Source organism: Dermochelys coriacea, chromosome 22 (assembly GCF_009764565.3).
Source record: "Dermochelys coriacea isolate rDerCor1 chromosome 22, rDerCor1.pri.v4, whole genome shotgun sequence".
Classification (NCBI taxonomy): domain Eukaryota; kingdom Metazoa; phylum Chordata; order Testudines; family Dermochelyidae; genus Dermochelys; species Dermochelys coriacea.
The window spans coordinates 3,102,618-3,124,972 of record NC_050089.1 but is presented as its reverse complement, the minus strand read 5'-3'; the positions used below and the strand labels follow the sequence as shown (position 1 = coordinate 3,124,972).

Genomic DNA, 22,355 nt, shown 5'->3' with positions numbered 1-22,355 from the left:
AGCAGCCACAGACCTTAGGGCTGTAGTGCAGTGTCTGAGCTGGAAAGACAGGACAGTCCTGCCTTCTTCAGCCTAAATACCATGGAGGGAGAAGAATTATTTAAGCTCAGTACCAATGTGGACACAAGAACAAATGGATATAAACTGGCCATCAGGAAGTTTAGACTTGAAATTAGATGAAGGTTTCTAACCATCAGAGGAGTGAAGTTCTGGAATAGCCTTCCAAGGAAAGCAGTGGGGGCAAAAGACATATCTGGCTTCAAGACTAAATTTGATAAGTTTATGGAAGGGATGATATGATGGGATAGCCTAATTTTGGCAATTAATTGATCTTCAACTATTAGCGGTAGATATGCTCAATGGCCTGTGAAAGTCTATGATTCTAATAACCTGGCTGCTTGTTTCTCCCATTAGGTGCCAGAAAGAAGACACCTGCTGGTCCCTCTGTGGCCAAACTGCTGACCAAGAAACCAAAGACTAAAAGCAGCTGAATTCCTCAGTGGATCTTGACAATGGGCCACTCTCTTCTGTGCCGCAGGGGGAGAACCCCACCGCGGAGCCAGGCAGCACGAGAGCCCATTCACATCCCATTTGGGCTTTATGAAGAGAGGCTCTGGGGTCTGTTCTAATCCCTTGACTGACAGCTAGGAGCCCAGGCATTGTGAGTCCAGGGAAAGCTATGGTGGGGTTTTGGCACTGCCTCTCTTATTGGCTCAGGAAACTTTTTCATGCTGTACCCTTTCGTTCAGCCCCTTAAGCCTGTTCAGCGAACTGTCCTTTGGTGCGGGTGCTTTCTATGCTGCTCGCAGGCCAGAAGCTGAGTTTCTCTTTTGGACAGGCCATTGCCATGGAGTGGATCAGTTTGTCTGAGTACCTTACGGTGAATCTACCCTACAGCACCCGGGGAGGTAGATCTATCACCACCCCCATTTTAGACATAAGTGAACTGAGAAACAGAGATTATTGGGCAGATTACCAATGGGAGCTCCTGGATCCATTAAAAAATCTAGCCATAATTGACTTGTTCAGATCACTTAAGGAGGCAGAGCTGGGAACTGAACCCACATCTTGCGCTCCATTCCAGTGCCTTCCACACAAGCTCCCCTTCCCAGGTTACTGCCCTGTGCTTTCTTTATCAGGGTTGTTGCAGACATTTAGCCGAAGGGTATTTTAAACTTGCCTCTCAGCAAAACAATTTGTGCAGCCACCAACTCCTCTGGCCTGGGAAACGCCCCACACTCCTGCATTCTGGGCTGACTCCAAAGAAGCCAAAAGCATAGCAGGCTTTCAGGGAGTGGAAGAAGAATTTTTTTTTTTAAAGGGCATGTTAATAACCTGCTGGTGTGCCGAATGCCCCAGCCCGCCTGGCTGGGAATTGGTACTGAACTCCCTGTTTTAAGCTCTGCTGCCCCCCTTGGCAGACAGCATCTTAGGAGACCAAAGCGAGGGATGCTGGACATGGATGTTGCCTTTTGCCCATCTTTGTACTGAGCGTGAAATACTGGATGCTTATTGCCACGTCCTTGGGACCTGTACTCCCCCTTCTGTGGTGTGTCCAACCAAGGCATAATTTCATTATCCCTTGGCTATAGTCCCCAGAGGCATTAAAGATATCCTTGGAAGCGCTACGTGGAGTTACAAGAGCTAAAGCGTGGGGCAAAGCTCATCTTGATGTCCCAAAGACAGGAAAGTAACTGAAATACTTCTCTGAGGGACAACCCTTCTTAAATTCTCACTTACTGAGGGACAATCTACACTCATTGCTATATTTGCTTTCTGCAAGCTACCCTTAGTATGATTTTTTATGAGCAAGGTATCCAAATATTGGATGCTAATATCTAAACTGTACTATTACATTTATTTACCAAAATTTGGGATATTGCACATTATGTACTAGATGCATTTTCTGACTTTTAAATCAAACTTTGTACTTGAGGCTAATTTAAGCATTACACCCAGCTATGTAGACACTCTTTCCTTGTGTATTAGATAACTAACATTAGCTTTAATCAAATTTTAAATCTGCTCTTTCATTTACATTGTCTGTAAGCTTTGCTTCTGTTGGGGGGGGGGGGGGGCGCTCAGGATGCCTGTGCTATTGGTCCCCACTCTCCATCTTTACTGAAAATAAATAAATAAATAAATAAAATCTCTGCTGAGCATTACCACTTAGACCATTATAGACAGATAAGCGACTGGTCTTTATGGCAGGTGACCCATGGCTGAAGGCATCAGCTGTGTTACCTCTTCCCTCTGTTCCTTCCCCTGTTAATGCATTAAGTGGATGATGGTGACAAGTTTTAGATTGGAAACTCTTTGGGACAGGGTTTTGTGTGTGTGTGTGTGTGTGGCAGGCACAGGGCTACAGGTGGGAGCTCCAGGTGCTATGGTAACATAGACACAATCACTGGCTTTTAGTGAAGCATTTAAGATTCCTGGGAATCAAGTAAGCAAGCTTATTGCTATGTAACCACCACAGCTGCCAAGACCTGGCACAGGTACCCACCAGACTAAGGACAAGGGGTAGTACTTCAATTTCAATACTACTCAAAAGATAATGCTAAGGCAGCCAAATGGAGCTGGAGGCAACCACTTCCCCCACCGTTTGCCTACAGGAAGCTGGGGCCGGCTTTAGGAGAACAAAGTTACCTGCAGTAGACAATGGAACCAGGTGGCGGGACATATTAAACCAGAGAAACTCTCTGACTGAGCCAAAAGAGGAAATGCTGGGTAGGAAAGAGGAAGTGGATGGACCAGTGATATAGGAGAAAGTGGGCTAAGGAGAGATGTCTCCATGGTTCTGAACACTGGCCACATGCTGCAGCAGGAGGACCCCAACCCAAAATATGTGCTAGAGTGGTGAGGAAAGTGAAACAGGGAAGTGTGTGGAGTTATTTTTGTATAGATCTATTTCTTGTGCTATTAAAGGAAGAGCAATGGTGTTTAAGAACCTTCTGCAAAGCCTCGATGTAGCACATACCATACATCTACCACATGCTTCTGAAGATGGAAACTGGGCATAGATCACCACCCAGCTGGTGTTCTGGGATAGGAGGTATTTAGAGGGCAGCTGAGTGGGCCACATGGTCACAGTGCCCTAAAGCATCCCTCAAAGACTGCAGAGCCTTAAAACAGCTGAATTCCCTCCTAGCTGTCTGGTAAGCAGCCCAGATGGGATGCAAATGCAAGCCCAGGTCCCCCATACAGCCTTGCTCTGCTCAGGGTTCCTTACTTTCTCCCAATGTGGTTTGCCAGTGGCACAGGGCAGTGGCTGACATACACGCTCAGCCAGGCCCTGCACTACAGCTCACTGAAGCTGATGGGAGTTTTCTCTGTGACTTGGGATGAAGTGCAACTGCCAGCAAGTGCAGTACAGCCCTGAAAGGGGGATGAGCAGGCTGTCCTTACCCCCCCCACACACACACACCCCACCACCATCACAGCCCCACGCTGCATAATCACTTTATTTCAGTACAAATCACAAGTGAGGATCCGATACAAGTCTCTGACATGCAACTGGAGCGGCACAGAGGCAGCTAAGGCCTGCAATGAAGTAGGTGAGGGGCACAGCCTTCCTGGGTCATCTAGAAAATTGCAGCACTCTTGGGCTGGGATAGCAGCTAGGAGCCATTTCCCATTCTAAACTCTTCCTCCTCCCCCTGTGCCCAACTGTGGCCCCCAGGCATCACACTCCTCTTAAGGCAAGGGTGGGCTCAAAGCTGTGGTAGCATTCTAGATAGCAGCAGCCTGGCCCTGCTGGTTCCTAGCCCAAAGCAGGGGTGACCGCTGCCAGCAATGGCCAGTTCCCAGGGAAAGCCCATCTCAAACCAGGCTGGGTTTGGCAGCAGCTCAGCTGTTAGACAGCCCAAGCATCCAGGCCATGCTGTGCCAGTCAGGGAAGACCAGCAGTGTGCGTCTTGCACATCTGGGCCAGCTGCCATCGGTCACCTCTGGAATAGCTTTGATCTTCCTTTTCTGGGTCGTGCAGACCCCTGACTTCACTTCTGTTCCCCTGAAATGGAGTCAGCACTTCAGGAAAGTGAGGCTTTAGTAACATCAACAGGTTACGCCTGAGGGCATTCTGCGCCAAAAAAATTTAAAAATTCTGCACCAAACAGTTAAAAATTCTGGAAAATTTGGCAAATTTTGTTTGTCAAATAAATGTGGTAGCTCCAGCATGGTATTGGGGAGTACAGGCCCCTAGCTGCACAGAGGTGGGAGATCAATGTCCGTCTCCGTGTCCCCCCCCCGGACACGGACTCAACAGTGAGGCTGCACCCAACCTTGACACAGTGCAAGGACTGGCCTACCCCAGAAACACCCCAGGGGCCTGCCCCTCTGTGCCAGGTGCACCAAGTGTGGGAGGCAGGTTCAGAAAGGCAGGAGATCCAAGTGTGGGGGGGATCTAGGGGTGGGTTGAGAGAGTTCTATGTGGGGCAATCTGTGTGGGGGTAACTCAGTGGGAGATCCAAGTGCAGGGATCTGGATGCACGGGGCACCCAGAACCCCCCAACAAGCAACGGTAATGGGACACTACAAGGGGGTCCAGCTGAAGGTAGCTGGGGCTCAGCAGAGGTGGTGGTCTGGGTGTGGGGAGCTTAGTGGGGAGGGGGTGGTCCAGATGCTGGGGGAGTAGTGCTTAGTGTGGTGGGGATCCAGCTGTGGGTGACTTGTCAGGATGGTCCAGGTGCAGGGAGTGGGGTTTGTTGTCAGGGGGAGTTTGTTTTGAGTTTGGGGGAGTGAGGTTTGGCCCAAGGGTCTGGATGCACAGGGGTTGGGCAGATGGGGGAGCAGCTTCCTGTACAGTGGTCCCTCCCCCTGCAGCTCAGGAGCGATAGGTGAAGGAAGCATGTGGGGTGAGGGGGCAGTTTGGAGAGTTTCCTACAGCCGGAGGAGAAAGCTGGGGATGGGTCTGACTTGGCCCTGGATGCCATGCAGGGGGAGAGGAAGTCCCGGTCTCCCCAGCCCAGCCAGGACTAGCAGCTGAGCCAGGCACAGGGTAGGAGCCACTAGCTCGGTCTTCCCATCTCGCTTCCTGCCCCACAGTGATTTACCTCTCTGCCAGCTGCCCTGGGCCCCCGAAACATACTGCTAGGGGGAGTGGGGGGGGGCCTATGTCTGCTCTTGTGGCTTCCCTTTGCTTCCCTGTCAGAAAGTCATTCTTCTCCAGGGAAGCAAAGAAATCAGCGGGAGACAAATTCTGCACGTGCGCAGTGGCACAGAATTCCCCCAGGAGTAATCCAGTCAGTCCCTGGCAGAGGAGCAGCACTATCCTCCTGCCTTGGCCAGTGCTCCACGTCCAACAGGAAGAATCAGCAATTAGTGGTCCAGCTCCTCGCAGGGATTCATGAGTTTTTGCTCTGCTTGGCACCTTACAGTCAAGAATCTCAGAACATTTTGGGAAGTTAATGATCTGTGTATCTAGGTGCTGCTATGGTGTGCTCCTGAGGGCATTCAGGGGAGGATTGTTACAGACAATAAGACGACACTGGCTGTAAAGACACATGCTGTGGTGGGATATTTGTTTTCCACCTCCTCCAAGACCAGCAGTGCCAATGAACTTCCGTTCCTATAGTGTCTTCAGTCCAAAGGGCACCAAAGTATTTTGCAACCCCAGCCGGGGGGGGCGAGGGAGAGAATTCTACACACAGGGACCATTTCAAGTAATGCTGGAATGCAGCCACCTCTGGGCTGGAATGTGACATCCATATAACAGCATGAGATTAGAAGTGAAGACAACTGTAGAAAAAGGGGCATTGGAAGGGCTATGGAGGTAGGCAGAATGATTAGCCAAATCTGAATTTGACCAGAAAAATGAGGCCTCAAAGAAACAGGAGGGTGGGATGAAGATAAAGCACTCTAAGATCCATGGGTCCATAAGAAGAGCCTCTAACATGGATGTTCTTAGTCACCCAGCTGTTAAGGACTTCTCTCTACATGGAGGAGTTGGAAGATAATAGGCTGTGGAACCAATCAGTTAATTTGTTCCCAGGATAAGCAAAGCCTAAAAAAGCTGGTGCCTTTTGGAGCCTGAAGAGGTTAGGCACAGGGAATAGGTGGATGTATCACAGGCTCTGATGGAGAGACAGCCTGTTTCTGCTACAGGATCAGGGACTGAATGGCTCTGAGGGGTAAAGAGGGACATGGGGCCTTTTACCTCATATCACCAGGCCAAATCTGGCCCATATTAGCAGTAGCTGGACACAGCAATTAGCTGAGGTTTGTGGGATGTGCAGATGCTGTCAATCTCTGGGACGGATAAGCCAGCATCAGAGACCTCAAAAGATGTCCGGGACACTAGGCAGGTAGAAAGGGCACACAGATGTGTCTGAGTACAGGCTGCTGCTAGCCTTGTGCTGCAATCTCCATCACTGAGCAGGGGCATGCGTTTTCTCCTGCAGCTAATGGTGTGATTGGGCCAACAGCTGGAAGGAGGGGAGAGAGGGATTCAGGAGTTAAAACCAACAGCTCCCAAGAGGCAGCGTTGCCCAGCGAGTAGAGCAGGGGCCTGGATTCTATTCCCAGCTAAGATACCAACACACGACATGGCCTATGGCAAGTCACTTCTCTCCGTACCTCAGTTTCCACATCAGGATCCTGAACTAACAAGCTGACTGTCAGGCTGCAGAGCTCCGAGACGCTCCTGGGAGCAGACAGTGTTACGGCTCTGGGGAGGAGAGGAGGCGGGACCCACCAACTGGCTGGTTCGTTCCAAGCCCTCAGACAATGTTCCTCTCGAGGACCTGCTCCCCAGAGATGAACCTCTTGAAGGAGAACTTCTCCATGTTGATGGTCGTGAACTTGCCTTCCAGAATGAGCTCGGCCACAGCCCTGCCCGCCGCTGGCGACTGCTGCAGCCCATGCCCGCTGAACCCTGTGATGAAAAGCATGTTCTCCACCAGCGGGTGAGGGCCCAGCACGGCGTTCTGGTCAAATGTGTTGTAGTCATAGAAGCCAGCCCAGGCGCTCTTCACCTGCCCAAAGAACACACGCTCAGGGCCCTGCAGGCCATCTGCCTATCCACCAGGAAACCCCACCTCACACTGGCACTGACACCCCTTCCCCCCCCGTCCACATGTTGGCAGCCGCAGCGGAAAGCCCGGGAATGAACAGATCAACCGAACTCACCTCTCCTGCCTGAGGAGTATCTCATGGGGAGGGCTGCATGAGGGGGAAGCTTGCTCTGTGTTGTTCCTGCTCAGAGGACAGAGGCCTCCCACCTCCAGGGCTGTCACTTCAAAGCAGCTCCCGACACTCCTCTCACTGGCCCATCATCCCCACCAGCCACCCGTCCTGATACCGCTGCAGGGATATGAGCTGCTGTAGCCTGCCAGCTTGGGCGCTCCTGCACTGCCATCAGTTCACATCAGCAAACCTTCCCCTTCCCCGGGGTTCTCCAAGTCAGGGACCAGCCCCGCTGGGACGGGGAGAGACAGGGAGAGATGTTCACTTCCTCCTCTTTTCTCAAGGTGATCAAGTACAGGCATGCGCAGGCACATTACCTTCAGGGACTCGAACACTGGCACCCGATGGGCCAGATGGGGCCAGATCTTCTCCTGGAAGAAATTGTGATCAACTTCCAGGTCTTGGATGTCTGGCTCTTCCTCCTGGGGGTGGGACCAGAGAGAGAGTTTGTCACCCAAACAGACAGCAACCCACGGCCCTGGTGCCAGAGCTCAGCAGGCAGCTACCTGTTAGCAGCCTGAGCTGGGAGAGGCGGCTCAAGAACAAACATTCAGTGGGCAGCCCAGACAGCAGGGCTGTTTTGCATGGTAACGTGATGGAGCTGGGCTTTGGTGCTGCAACAGCCTAAGCGCTGGCTGTGGGGTTACAGAGCCCAGTCTAGGGGAGCAGGTCACTGTCCGGGGACGCTGGTGGGGGCGCTGGTTCCATTCTGCTCCTGGGGAGCTCTAGGGCTGAGAGCTCCCAGGGAGCTGGAGGGGGTTGTAATTGTACCCGTGCAAGACTGGGATTCTGTAAGGATGGGGTGGACGCATCTGCTCCTGATGCTGGAGAGACGCTGCCGAGCCACATCGCTGCCATGGAAAATTCCCCACTCTTAAGGGGCCGATTACGTGTGTTTCAGGGCCGTGTCTGACAGAGTAGGAGCAGAGCCACTCAGTCAGCGGGGGGAGACTCGGATCTACCAAAAGCCAGTTCCATTACACTGCCCCCCCCCCCTGCAGACTTTCCCTCCTAGGACAGGATGCTCCCTGCAGTTCGCCAACGCTACTCCAATCGGCCAGAGAGGGCGCTGGTGAGCGATTGAAAACACTCCCCTTCTGTTGGTTCCCATTTAACTGAACCCAGATTGCCTCGATGGTGCGAGTTGCCCGCTGCTGTGGGTGAGGGGAGGGGCACAGTGCATCACGGCATGTCCTGACTGCGGGCGCAGTCTGACGTCACTAAATCCAGTTCACCCCATATCTATAGAGCCATTGCTCCCCTGCTGTCGTCCCCCCCGCCCCCGATTACGGGGCTATCGCTCCCCCGCTGAGCCCTCCCCGCTTCCCCTTTATGAGATGATTCGCTGGTTACGACTGCCTTGAGACCCCGATTGACTCACCTCCGATGGGCTGAGGCCTCCCAAATAGTTGCCTCCCATGCCTTCCCGGCGGAAATAAGCCCCCGTGGTGTCAACCAGCATGGGACAGTCCAAGCCAGGCCCATCGCGGCAGTGCCACACAAAGATATACCTGGGGGTAGCGGGGGTGGGGTGAGTTGGCTAAGGGACTGAAGGCCAACCCCTCCTCTTCCCGGGGTTCACCAAGAGCCCTGGGAGCCAGAGCAGACCCAGGGAAGAAGTTTCCGGAGGGTACGAGCAGTTTGGGGCAGGGGCTGCCTTTTTATCCGCCTCCTGGACAGCACCGGGCACTATGCCAATGTTCACCCAAGCCAGGCAGTCAGAATCCAGCCTCCCAATCCTTCCCAATTTCCAAGTCTTCTGCTTGTCCACCTTCCCAGAGCGACAGAACCGAGAGCAGGGTATTTCTCGCCGACCTATGTTCCCTAGCACAGCGGAGTCGCCCTGAGGGAACGCACCTCATTTCACAGCTTAACCGAGTCAGCTGTGGCGCTGAAGCTTCACTTGGCCCAACCAGCAACCCTCTTCCCCAGCTCACCCCCTTGGGGGAAGATATGGGAGTCCCCGGAAAAGGAATCAAACCTGAATGTGCAAATCAATGCCCACACCTCACACAGCCCCCCTCCTCCCCCCGGATCTTGTGTCTCATATCCCACCCACGCCATGTTATTTAACCTCCACCTTTTCTTGGGCTCCACGGGTAGCTTGATCCCTTCTTGGGTGTCGGGTGGCCCGATCCCAACGCCGGCCATCTCGGCCAGCTTCTGTGACCAGGGACCAGCTGCATTGACCACCAGGGAGCACTCCACGGGCTGGTACTCCAAACTGTTGGGCATTTGGACCTGGAAGGCACAAGATGGAGAGCAGTGAGCTTAACAGACCCCAAAGAGCCCTGGGTGCCAGATGCCCCTTGAAGGCTTTCCAGGCAGAGCAACAGGGCTACACTGGAGGGGGTGTCATGGAATAAAGAGGGGAATTGCCCCCCTGAATTACTCTGCACTGGAAACATGTTGGGGAGCCACTGCTTCATGGGGCAGAGCAAGAGAAGGGGGAGGGCAGGAGCAGCTGTGCACAGGGTGCTGGAGAGCAGGAAGCGGTGAGGAGAGACAAAGATGGTCTTGTGGTTATAGCATGAGGCTGGGCCGCAAGAGAACCCAGTTCTCTTCCTGGCTCCGCCACTGACTCAGAATGTGGTCTTGGGTGAGTCCCATCATCACTCTGTACCTCAGTTTCCCCATCTGTTAAAGTGAGATAATATTAGTAACTTACCTCACTGGGGGGAGTGGGGAGAAAATGAAGCACGGAGGGAGCATCACACAATGAGTCCCTGGCAGAGGTGGGAGTAAAATCTGGAGTCCCACCGCCTCTGGAAACCCACTGCCTAGGTTCTTGGACTAGGAGGTATCGCTGTGTTGGTACCCTGGCTCTCATGGACACATGGCCCCACACAAAGGACAAGGAAGCTTTTTCAGTTATGCGCTGTGTTCAGATTTTAAGACTAGAAGGACCGGCTATCATCCAGTCTGCACTGGGCCCAGTGACTTCTGCACTGGGCCCAGTGACTTCTGCACTGGGCCCAGTGACTTCTGCACTGGGCCCAGTGACTTCTGCACTGGGCCCAGTGACTTCTGCACTGGGCCCAGTGACTTCTGCACTGGGCCCAGTGACTTCTGCACTGGGCCCAGTGACTTCTGCACTGGGCCCAGTGACTTCTGCACTGGGCCCAGTGACTTCTGCACTGGGCCCAGTGACTTCTGCACTGGGCCCAGTGACTTCTGGCTGAACTACAGTGGAGCTTTTTGGAAGACACCCATTCTCAATCTGAAAAACTCCAAGTAATGGTGAGCCCACCACGTCCCTCAAGGAGCTGTTCTAATGGCCAATTACCCTCACTGTTAAAATATCCCTAGGTCAGGGTTACCTGTATGACCCCAACTCAGCCCCCTAGTGCGTATGTCTTAGGATATCATCATTAATTACATGAACTGATATTTTTCTTCCACACAGGTGATCAGCAGGGTCAAGCCCAGGACCCAACACAGATCTCTCCTGTCTGAGACATGACACTATCAGTGGAACCAGACCACTGGGGGATTACTTACGCGTACATAATTAATGCGGGAGAAGGTCAGCTCCCCCTCAGGCATCATTATTTCTCGGGAGGAGATGGTAAAGGCTGGGAAAGAGAAACAGAAAAAACATGCAGCAAATAGCAATTTGCTCAGTTCCTTCAAATATCTCTGAGGATGTGGGCCTATCTGCAGAAGGCACAACTGGCTAATTTGCACAGCTTGTAAGTAACACACAGACCAGCTCTCCATAGTGCAGAATTACCCATCACTGCTAGAGAATAGCCTACAGTCCCTTTGCTAGCACACAATATGTATTCCAATAAGCCATTCAAACTAAAATCTCTAACAGCTGTTCGTTTGTTTTCAGTACATTTTATGATCCCTGCTCTGTCCCTGTGTGTGCTCACTGATCCATAATGTACAGTGATCATTAACAGGCAGGCACACAGCTCACAAGTGAGTCACAGCAAAAAGGGGGGGAGGGGGGAAAATCACTAGACAGGTTACTGAGAAATGTAACTTGGGCTAAACCACCCAAGACCAAGGATACATCAGAGATATTGTATAATAGATGCTGCATGCAGTAAATATACTTAGCTCTCCTACAGTGCTTTTCAGCCATATATCTCAAAACTTTTTACAAAGATAGATAACTGTCCTTAGCCACATGTTACAGATGGAGAAACAAAGACACAGAGAGATTAAGTGACTTGCCCAAAGTCACTTAGTGATATTGTGGCAGAGCTAGGAATAGACCAGATGTCCCCTGACTCCCAGCTCTGTCCTTATTCCATTAATCCCCATCTGCTCATTTACCCATTCCACAGTACTTCAGATAGATAGCCATGGAATTTAACATAGAATCACAGACATCAGAAATGGACTGACCCATGTGGTACCATTTAGGTGGGTCTCTGAGAACAGGCCTGCATTGTCCCTTACAGGAGATATTCTCCAATGCTTCATCTACTATAATTTGAAAAGAGCACATGAGGAAATGGACTAGAAAAAGTTTGGCAGGTTTGTCTGTTGATTTTTTAATTAAACTTTTGGCAGGTAAAAACTTGAGCTAAGAGCTCTGTCTCTCCTGCTACAGCTGATGAAATCCCCCATTTCCAAAGCAGGGCATGGAGTTACCTTCCACGCACTGTTTTAGTGTCTGTGACATCCCCACCAAACTGTGGCAGGGGAAACAGAATCCTGGACTCCAGTCTGGGCCAACAAATGATATCAATTGTTTCTAAAATACATTTCCAGAACTTACACATTTTTGTTTCTGATTCAAGGTCTTAATGTGCTTTGGCAGCTATTTATTGCATTTTATCAGCTGTATTAATTTTTCCATCTTATTTTAAAGATGGCAGTACAGCAACGCCTGTGGACCAGCTGAGCAACCTCTAGTGCCCAGCTGGATCAGTACCGAATCCCTGACGCTACTATTGGCAATCTTACATGCTCCTTTGAGGTCTCCCATCCAAGTAATGACCAGATACAATGCTGCTTAGCTGAGAGGATCTCAGCACATGGTATTGTGACAGCCTTACAGGGGGGTCAATACTACTTGCCAGCCTCAAACAGTGAGAGGGGCTCACTTACACATCACTTCTCCGAAGCACTGACAGACACCCATGGACATGGCTTTTCTCCTGAAGGCAGTGAGGAGGGACCACGGATCAAACCAACCCTCATTTTCTAGGCCTAAAGAAAGAAGAAATGGAAGAGCAGGCATGAACGAAGCAACCATTCAACCATACAAGCTCCCTACATGTAGGATGCCTGCAAAGTACAGCCCCAATCCTACAGATACTTGTGCTCACACTTAACTCTATGCATGAAAGGTTCCACTGAAATCAACAGAATTAGTCACAGGCACAAAGGTAAGTGTGTGCATAAATACCTGTGCGTTTAGCAGATGCACCATGCAGAAAGGTATGCATTATTATCCCTATTTTATAGAGGAGGTGAGGTTAGCTAGGCCAACTAGAGTTTGTTGCTGCTTAGGGTATCAATTTTTTTCTTTAATATACAGGTATCATTCAGCAACAGACAAGTATTTAACTTATAGTTACATAAAAGTTACATCAGTTCCCAGGAAGGAGCACTTTAATGAAGGGTGAATTCCAGCTTCCATTCTACCTCCATTTTTGTTTTTCAGTCTTGCCAAATAAATTCTCATTGGTCTGTATGGTTCCGTGTTTGCTCTCATCCAAAAGGTGAATTTGTTTGGAGAGTCTGAATGAGATCAGTCCTGTTATTTCCAAGTCAAGCAGCCAGGAAGATAAAACACTTTCCCCACACATTCCAACTGAGGAGCTTATGCTCTGATAACTCAAGTGGGTGAAGCTAAAAAATTTAAACTTGGCTTGATTTATAGACCTCAATGGGGAAGGGAAAATCATTCAAATTTAAAGGAAGTCAGTATGAAAGTTTTGGAGACGTGAAAATGTAAAGTCAGCATCTCTACGCAAATGCATGTGAATTCTATTCCCCCTCCCCAGTCTGATGCAGTGATGCCTTCAGTTAAGTGTGTTCTCCGCAGATCAGTCAGAAAAAGTATTGCTGAGTTTCTCCCCTCTATTTTCCCAGGGAAAAAATAGGGAAATTAAATGCAAAAACCTAAATATTAGTGTACAATTGAGAAATCGACCACCCAAAAGTTACATTTACATGGCCATATTGTACATACAATCTTAATGATATTCCCATCTGCCTTGTTACATTGTTGTACTGTTGATTTTATTATTAGAGATGTGCCATGAAACAGACAAGACATGTAACAAGCTGGGTTAAATATTTATCAGAAACTTTAATTTTTGGCACTCTCTTACTCTGGACTTTGATTTTTCAGCCCTAACATGGCATTTAAGTGTGGTTTTGCACTTAATATCTAATAGCAGGATTGGCCGTTGTAATGAAAGCTGGTCTTTTCAGTTCCTTTCATAGTTTCAGAAACATCCATTACATTTTCTTTTTAATTTTACTCCTCTAATATTTAGTGAGACTGAAGTGCAAACGGAGTTCCATTCCCCCCATGAGGTGAGCAGGGGTCTAGCAATTAGATACCATAGGATGCCACAGCCACACCATCCGTATTTATCCACGGATACTTCTTCTTCAGTTGTGCTGGTGACAGAAGAGAAACCTCAGCTCCTTCGGCCCTGAAAAGCCATTAAATATACATTAGAACATGCTGGTTTTAGTCCTGATGCATCTATTGTTAGGAAACACGTGGGAGAAGATCTGGAGAGAACGAAGCATAACCACTAGGAGAAAAAAAAAAAAAAAAAGGAAATCCAGGATATTTACCGTAACTTGACGGTAGTTCTGCTTCTCTCTCTCCAGATCTCCTCCCCAGCCTAATGGTACGGGCTCCTCATCCCTAAACCCCTTCTTGTGCTAGGTCCCAGCTAGCTCAAGCCCATCTCTCTTCCTGCTCCTCACACAGGGACACTTCACCTGGAGACCCACAGTGTGAAGGTCACAGGGGCTGGGCATTCTCAGTAGAAGGCCCTTGGCTACAGAATTCACTATCCGTGGACTTTAAGGACAGAAGGGACCATCGTAATGATCTAGTCTGACCTCCTGCACATCGCAGGCCACGGAACCTCGCCCACCCACTCCTGTAATAGTCCCCTAACCTCTCACTGAGTTACTGACATCCTCAAATCATGGATTAAAGACTTCACGTTACAGAGAATCCACCATTTGCACTAGTTTAAACCAGCAAGTGACCCGTGCCCCACACTGCAGAGGAAGGAGAAAAACTCCCAAGGTCTCTGTCAATCTGACCCAGTGGAAAATTCCTTCCCAATCCCCTCAGTTAGACACTGAGGGCAAGACCCATCAGCCAGACATCTGGGAAAGAATTTGCTGTAGTAACTTAGAGGCCCCCCCCCCCTCCCCAATCTAGTGTCCCATCACCAGCTATTGGAAATATTTGCTGCTAGCAGTTGCCGATTGCCTATATGCCACTGTAGGCAGTCTCATCATACCACCCCCTCCATAAACTTATCAAGCTCAGTCTTGAAACAAGGTTGGCTGGCCAATATCAGCCACTACATCCACTGCCTCACTTTCCAGCTCCCACTGTTTCACCTGCCAAAGGGCTGTACCTCTGAATGTGCACGTTCTCCTCCAACATGGCAGCTCCCTCCTCCGAGGCCAGGAAGAGGTATCCCGAGGGGTTAAACTGAATATCTATGGGCGGCTCATTCACAACCCCCAAATGCTCCTGGGGACAGAGAGCGCCTGTCAGATCAGTGACTGGAGTGTTGATTCAGGCCAGACGCAGAGGGAGAAGGACCTGGGACCCATTCAAGAGACCATCACTGTATTATCTCCCCGTAAAATGGGGGAGCTGCTCTGGTTTGGCAACCCCCTCAGAGTGACCTGTCCTCCTCTGCTAGAGGCCTCCCTTGGAGCCCATCAGTGCGGCTTTTTGCTCTGCCAGAGGGGTCGCTGACAAGCTGTATAGGCCCCCTCAGTCTCCCTAGTGATTGACAGCATCACCTACGTACATTTCCCAGCACTTGTCAGCTTGGGAGCGAAGATGGGACTCGAACCCAGGTCCCTTGTGCGGCCACGCAGAGTGTGGCCTGGTTACTGTTTGTACGGTGCTTCAGCATACAAAGAACAGGAAGCCCGAGGTATTACTAAGCATAGGTCACTGACTGATCATTCTCTTCCAGAAGAGAGACAGGGTCAAATAGTGATGTGAGACCCTTGTGTAAATCCAGAGCCACTCCAGATTTACACCAGTGAGCAGCAGCGAATACATTGTCACACACACACACACACACACACACACACACACACAGCTAATTAAATGAACCATACTACGCTCCACCTGCAGCCATAGCGACAAGGGGGTTCAGCATGCCTGTAGCTCCCCTAAGCCTCCTGACTCCAAACTCTCTCTAGCACGGAGCTTGCAGGCGATGAGGCCCCTGGAGAGTCAAGGCCCTAGCGCCTCCCTTCAGACCTTGGCCAGCGTGACGTACGTTGATCGTGCGCAGGAAGAACGCTGAGTAGAGGGACAGCTGGATGTTTTCTGGCAAGGAGAACTGCTGCCGAATCCCTCCCGCAGAGAGCACCGTGGAGGCTTGCGAGTACTGTAGGGAAGCCAAAGGGGCAGGGGAAGGATGGTCAGGATGGCAGAGTTACCAGAACAGAAATGAGGCAGCTAGTTTTCAGTTCTTCCCTCTCACAGGCTCTAGTGCTGGAGAAAGGCTCGGGCCCAACAGCCCTGGGGACTGAACATGCCTATTCACAGAGCAAAGCCAGGACAAGTAGCAGCTGTGAAACAATCCCCTGATGCTGCTCTACCAAGGAACCCTGCAAACTCCCTCTAGTGAACAGAGGGGAGATCAGTTTCCATGAACCATTCACTCCTGTGGTGGTCTCCTGAGACTATCAACCAGGTGATGTGGGCACTTGCCTTTTGGGAACTGGAGAGGCCACCAAACATCTTGCAGATAGCAACAACTTTTGGTCCCTTCCAACATGGGCTGGAGTCCAACCACTGACCTTGAGGCTGCATCTCGCATTAGCAAGCCCTTCCCCCACATTCCTGTCCCTAGCCCAGCATTTGCAGAGGGTTAGCCTAGAGGTTAGGGAGACCCTAAAAGAGCAGGGATGCAGTTACCCCATTATGGGTGGCCAAAGCCCGCAGCAGCCCCATCCTGGTCATTAATGGGTAAAGAAATACGATGGTGAGGAACAAGGATGAACTCACAGATGCAAAGACAAATCAGAAGATCACAGGACTGGAAGGGACCTCCTGGGTCAGCACAGGCAGACCCATACAATCCCATTCTTAAATTTATCAGGCTCCAATGCAGATAGAGCAGAGGCCAAGTGACCTACTGGTGTGTCCTGGCTCTGCCTAAGCAACGTCTTGAACATACAGGTGCTGATCTATTTTAACACCATGGAACATGGGAGTCCTTGATCAAAATAAATGGGCTGGAACATTGTAACCCCCTGTATGCTGGTCTTAGAGTCACTACTGAATCACCCGGCCCAACCCTTATCTCTGCAGGGCCAGTCACTAACTCCTTCCCCATGGACCCCTTCTCTAATCAGTCTCTGCAGCCTCCAGCCCTTCCGGGGGGAGCCCATTCCACTGCCCCAATTGCTCTGGCTGCTAAGAACCTCTCTCTCCCCACAATGCTCAGCCTAAGTTTTTCCTTCCTTCACCTTGGGCCATTGCTCCTTGACTCCCTGCATTAGTACAGTTACTCTGCAGCTCTGTGTGGGCTCTGATTCTCCTCCCACATGGAGATGGCTCTTTTCAGCCCTTTGGTGCAATTGGCCTCACCTTTTATGGATGCAAATCTTCCTTGTGGGGGAGGGAGTTCTGGTGCAAGGAGTGGGACAGGCTGGGTTGGGTCTGCAGTGCAGCCACAGCACCTGGAGTTCAGCTCAATTTCTAAACCCTTGCCTAAATGAGACTCTGGGATGCTGCATATTTTAGTAGTAGCCTTCTCAGAGGTAACTTACCGTTGGGTCCTTCTCAATCACAACCACTCGGAGTGCATCTCTCCGGGGCTCTAGCGCCTTCAGCCAGTAGGCGACGGACCAGCCCATCACCCCTCCCCCCACGATGACCACGTCTGCACGCTCAGGAGGGAGACCCTTTGTGGTACCCATGGGGTCCCAATCACTGCCCGGGAGGCTCTCTTTTAACTTCTTCTGGAACTTCACTACCTCCTTCTCCAGGTCTGTAAAGAGAGACGGGATTGTTAGCTGGCTTGCCCTGTTCCAGCATGAGAAATCCAGACAGCACAAGCAATCACCAGCCCAAACAGGGCTATGCAAGTGGAATGCAGAAAGAGCGGGGCAGTGTTAGGCAGAGGGGCGCTGGGTTTGCTGGGCAAGTTCAGGCAAGGCTCAAGACACACTTCCCTACTCTATTTTCCATTAACCATGTGGTAAGGTCATGAGGCCCAGGCTCTAGTGAGATGCAGATAACGGCACATCTCCCTTCTCCACTGATACAACCTCTGCCATCCCCAAGACATCCCGACAACTTGGGGAGTTGTGCAGGTGGACAAAGAGCATTTATTTGGCTCTGGTTCAACCCAGGAAAGTCACAAATGATGTTTCTAGGAAGGGGAAAGACTGAAGTGCTCTAACTTCACCTACAACTGAGCCATCAGACCAGGCAGGTGGTGCAAAAAGCCTCAAGGTGGCCTCAGTCAAGGTGCTGCCAAACCCCTGACTAACCCTGGACGCAGAGATTACCACTAGGGCGAGGAATTCTTCCTCCCCTCGTAGTGTGGCAGGAAACTGCCTTCCCTGCTTTAAGATGAGGATATAGCCACTTAGATTCACAGCACCACCTGCATGCTAGACTGCACTTGATTCAATCTTGGGCTAAATTAAACTGACATGGCTCAGCCTGCATCAGCATATCTCATTAACCAAGGCCAATATGAACACATCACACATTTGTATTGTACATTCCATTGGCTCCCCATTTGGTCCAGGACAGAAATTAAGTTCCTGGTCCTAACCTCTAAAGCCCTTAATGAACTGGGATCACCCCAGCCTACAAGAAAGCTACACTCCACAGGAACTTTGCTGCTGGAGAGACCCAGATTTAGACTATATGGTGCTAGGAGCAGAGCAGTCTCTGGCTCTCAGACCCAGTGTAATCCCAGCTATGGGACTCCTTGCTTCTTCGGCTCATTTCTCAGTCTGACAGCATCCTTTCTGATCAAGCCTTACAGTGTAAATACAATACCACATGCTCCTCAGTCCAATCTGGGAAGTGGGGGAGGGTTTGAGCATTGACCTGCTAAACCCAGGGTTGTGAGTTCAATCCTCGAGGGGGCCATTTAGGGATCTGGGGCAAAAATTGAGGCTTGGCCCTGTTTTGAGCAGGGGGTTAGACTAGATGACCTCCTGAGGTCCCTTCCAATTTTGATATTCTATGATTTACATTGACTTTCTCTGTTGAGCATCTTTTACCTGCACTGAATCCACTTAATTGACAACCCTGGAAATCAACTTTTCTGTTCAGGTTCTGCAAGTGCAGCCTGGGCAGTAACAGTACAAGTACATTGCCCAGCCAATACGGCCTCAATCTTGCCCTAGAGGGACCGCCTGGGGCCAAGAAAAGAAGTCCCAGCTCCTCATTCATTCCCTGACTTCTCTGCTCAGACTGACAACAAGGGAGACAACAGTGCCAAAGGTGATGTTGGTTTTGGAAGAGTTTTTTTGAGAACTGGCCCGAGACTCAATAAAAAAAGCATCTTCTCTCTTATATCATGTCATGTCCAGGTAACCACCCACCTTGCTGCAGTCACTGGTAGTTTTATTTCTCTGCTGCATGGGACCCACACAGAGGTTAAGTTCACTTTGAATATGCATCAAATAGCATATATGGAATCCATGGAAACAAGAGGATAAATTCTAATCTCCCCAGAGGCCAGTCACTTGTGCATCATTCTGGGGTACACTCTGCAGATTCCCCTTCTTGGCATGCAGGTTAGCGATCTAGATCAGCACATGGTCATGCGATCCAGTTCCAATGCCAGCCCATTGTTTAATGGAAACTCGGAGACCGAGATGTCACTCTTTTCTTATCGCATGTGGCATCCGTAGGTAGCAGTAGCCACTGGAGTCACTGACTACTGCGATGTGACAAGCCTGTTAACCTTTTGTGACCCTTATCAAGGTCATGTAACTGAGCCCAGGAAATAGAGTTTAGCCTCTTTCCACCGCCCATGTGCGTCACATATTCATTGCTACATAAAACATGGATCAAAGATCGCTATCACCAGGGTGGAATCTGACCCCTGGTATTTATCTTTAAGAGCTGGATGAATCCCATTTCACAACCTGTCTTTATAAACATGTTCAATAACAATACCTAACTTTATATAGTGCTTTTCATCCACAAATCTCAAAACATTTTATAAAGGAAGTCAGTATCATTAGCCTCGTTTTACATATGGGGAAACTGAGGCACAGAGAGATATAACTTGCCCATGGTCACCCAGCAGGCAAATGGCAGAGCCAGGAAGTTCACCTAGCTCTTCTGAGTCCAATCCAGTGCCCTCTCCACTACATGCCTCTTAATGATAAAATTAAGGGGCTGAATTACCCACTGGAGTGGCATCAATGAAGAGGCTGCTGGGGATACTCTAGGGAGCAACTTGGCCACAAGAGATTAAAAGTTGTAAGAAAAATATGAAAGGTGGGTTAATAGTGAACCCAGCCTATGTGATAAACTCTGATTAATATAGGGAGAGTCTGGGTTGCCTGGCACCATGTGCCCATGGGGTGACACTTTGCCCACCTCTAGCACCTTCCACCTGAGTTCAGAGCATTTTAGGAACAAGAATGAATTTAGCCCGATAGCCAGGGCAGGACTCATCTTTCTGTTATGTGTTTGTACAGCCCTAGCACAAGGGGGTCCTGATCCAGGAATACAAATAACCCTCCTCCCCGCCATGATACAGACGGGAAACTGAGACACGGGGAGAGGCAGGACCCTGCCCAAGGTTGCACCGTGATTTGGGGATGGAACCCAGGGGTCCTGGCTCCCAGCCCTATGCTTGAGCCATGAGAGGAGGCCACCCCCCGGGCCCTTGCAGAACAACGAGGCCTTGGGGCAGGCGGGGTACGGCGGCTAGCCCCGGGCAGCGTGTCTCTGGGTACCGCCCGCCGGTGCCGTCGTCGCTCCATCCTCGACAGGGCAAACGCAGTCGGGGCGCTGAGCAGGTGAGTTCACCCCTCAGCTCCAGGCCATGCCCAGCCCCTGGCGGGGGGGGCTCCCGGACCAGGGCGCGGGGGCCGTCGTGCGGCAGCCGGATGGAACATCGCACTCCAGTGCCATGGGGAGCCCCGGGCCCCAGCCGAGGCCAGACCCCCGCCAGGCTCCCCAGCAAAGCCCCCCCCTTCCATGTCCTTCCTGACCCCCAGCCGGGGCCCGGACCCCCCTTGCCCCGAGCTCGGACCCTCCCCCAGCCGGGGCCCGGACCCCCCCTCCGCCGAGCCCGGACCCTCCCCCAGCCGGGGCCCGGACCCCCCCTCCGCCGGGGCCCGGACCCCCCCTCCCCCGAGCTCGGACCCTCCCCCAGCCGGGGCCCGGACCCCCCCTCCGCCGAGCCCGGACCCCCCCTCCCCCGAGCTCGGACCCTCCCCCAGCCGGGGCCCGGACCCCCCCTCCGCCGAGCCCGGACCCTCCCCCAGCCGGAGCCCGGACCCCCCCTCCGCCGAGCCCGGACCCTCCCCCAGCCGGGGCCCGGACCCCCCCTCCGCCGAGCCCGGACCCTCCCCCAGCCGGGGCCCGGACCCCCCCTCCGCCGGGGCCCGGACCCCCCCTCCCCCGAGCTCGGACCCTCCCCCAGCCGGGGCCCGGACCCCCCCCTCCCCCGAGCTCGGACCCTCCCCCAGCCGGGGCCCGGATCCCCCCTGCCCCGAGCCCGGACCCTCCCCCAGCCGGGCCCGGACCCCCCCTCCGCCGAGCCCGGACCCCCCCTCCGCCGAGCCCGGACCCTCCCCCAGCCGGGGCCCGGATCCCCCCTGCCCCGAGCCCGGACCCTCCCCCAGCCGGGGCCCGGACCCCCCCTCCGCCGGGGCCCGGACCCCCCCTCCGCCGAGCTCGGACCCTCCCCCAGCCGGGGCCCGGATCCCCCCTGCCCCGAGCCCGGACACCCCCCCTGCCCCGAGCTCGGACCCTCCCCCAGCCGGGGCCCGGACCCCCCCTCCGCCGAGCCCGGACCCTCCCCCAGCCGGGGCCCGGACCCCCCCTCCGCCGGGGCCCGGACCCCCCCTCCCCCGAGCTCGGACCCTCCCCCAGCCGGGGCCCGGACCCCCCCTCCGCCGGGGCCCGGACCCCCCCTCCCCCGAGCTCGGACCCTCCCCCAGCCGGGGCCCGGACCCCCCCTCCCCCGAGCTCGGACCCTCCCCCAGCCGGGGCCCGGATCCCCCCTGCCCCGAGCCCGGACCCTCCCCCAGCCGGGGCCCGGACCCCCCCTCCGCCGAGCCCGGACCCCCCCTCCGCCGAGCCCGGACCCTCCCCCAGCCGGGGCCCGGATCCCCCCTGCCCCGAGCCCGGACCCTCCCCCAGCCGGGGCCCGGACCCCCCCTGCCCCGAGCTCGGACCCTCCCCCAGCCGGGGCCCGGACCCCCCCTCCGCCGAGCCCGGACCCTCCCCCAGCCGGGGCCCGGACCCCCCCTCCGCCGAGCCTGGACCCTCCCCCAGCCGGGGCCCGGACCCCCCCTCCGCCGGGGCCCGGACCCCCCCTCCGCCGGGGCCCGGACCCTCCCCCAGCCGGGGCCCGGACCCCCCCTCCGCCGAGCCCGGACCCTCCCCCAGCCGGGGCCCGGACTCGGAGCCGCCTCACCTTTGAAGAGGTCCCGGCGCTGGGGGCGGCCGGTGCGGAGCTGGCGGGACCGTGGCGCGGAGCCCGCGGCGGGGGCGGGCAGGGGACGGGGGCGCAGGAGCCCCAAGCCCCGGCACAAGCGACCAGCCCGGATCATGCCAGGCCAGACCGGGCAGCCCGACACGCGGGGCGCCCTCAGCCACGAGCAAGCCCCGCCCTCCCCGTACTGACCAATAGCCTCCGAGCACCCGACTCCACCCCGCCGGGCAAGCCTCCAATCCGCGTCCTCCATGTCTGCCTTTCCCCGATTGGACCTCGCCCACGAATAGGGACTGACCAATCCGCCGGCCCCGTGCTCCG

General features: G+C 53.2%; 2 protein-coding genes across 5 annotated transcripts in view; one reads left to right on the top strand and one right to left on the bottom strand.

Annotated features, from left to right (window-relative positions):
- The window catches only part of LOC119846660 (cryptochrome-1-like), a 16,959-nt gene extending 11,155 nt beyond the window's left edge, over window positions 1–5,804 (top strand). For all 4 annotated transcript variants that reach the window (XM_043500765.1, XM_043500766.1, XM_038380636.2 and 1 more), the window contains one exon: window positions 415–5,804. In XM_043500765.1, coding sequence (XP_043356700.1) covers window positions 415–491 — 77 coding nt within the window. In that variant the 3' untranslated portion in view covers window positions 492–5,804. The remainder of the gene's footprint in view (window positions 1–414) is intronic.
- On the bottom strand, window positions 3,451–22,213 carry FOXRED1 (FAD dependent oxidoreductase domain containing 1). Its single transcript, XM_038380899.2, has 11 exons — window positions 22,017–22,213; window positions 17,158–17,378; window positions 15,657–15,767; window positions 14,769–14,887; window positions 13,720–13,814; window positions 12,253–12,354; window positions 10,687–10,760; window positions 9,266–9,426; window positions 8,567–8,696; window positions 7,503–7,607; window positions 3,451–6,974 (listed from the first exon to the last, which is right to left on the bottom strand). The coding sequence occupies exons 1-11, from the start codon at window positions 22,150–22,152 to the stop codon at window positions 6,720–6,722; spliced, it is 1,509 nt and encodes a 502-aa protein (XP_038236827.1). The 5' UTR covers window positions 22,153–22,213; the 3' UTR covers window positions 3,451–6,719.
- Window positions 22,214–22,355: the final 142 nt, after the last annotated feature.

What these genes read in the sequence shown, in the direction of transcription:
- FOXRED1 (XM_038380899.2), bottom strand. Translation starts at nt 22,152, where the DNA reads ATGATCCGGGCTGGTCGCTTGTGCCGGGGCTTGGGGCTCCTGCGCCCC. An exon ending in CCCGTGGAGCCCAAGAAAAG is followed by an intron (nt 8,697 to 9,265) that starts GTGGAGGTTAAA and finishes CGCTACCCCCAG; the next exon opens with GTATATCTTTGTGTGGCACT. An exon ending in CAGTGTTCGAGTCCCTGAAG is followed by an intron (nt 6,975 to 7,502) that starts GTAATGTGCCTG and finishes TTCTTTGGGCAG; the next exon opens with GTGAAGAGCGCCTGGGCTGG.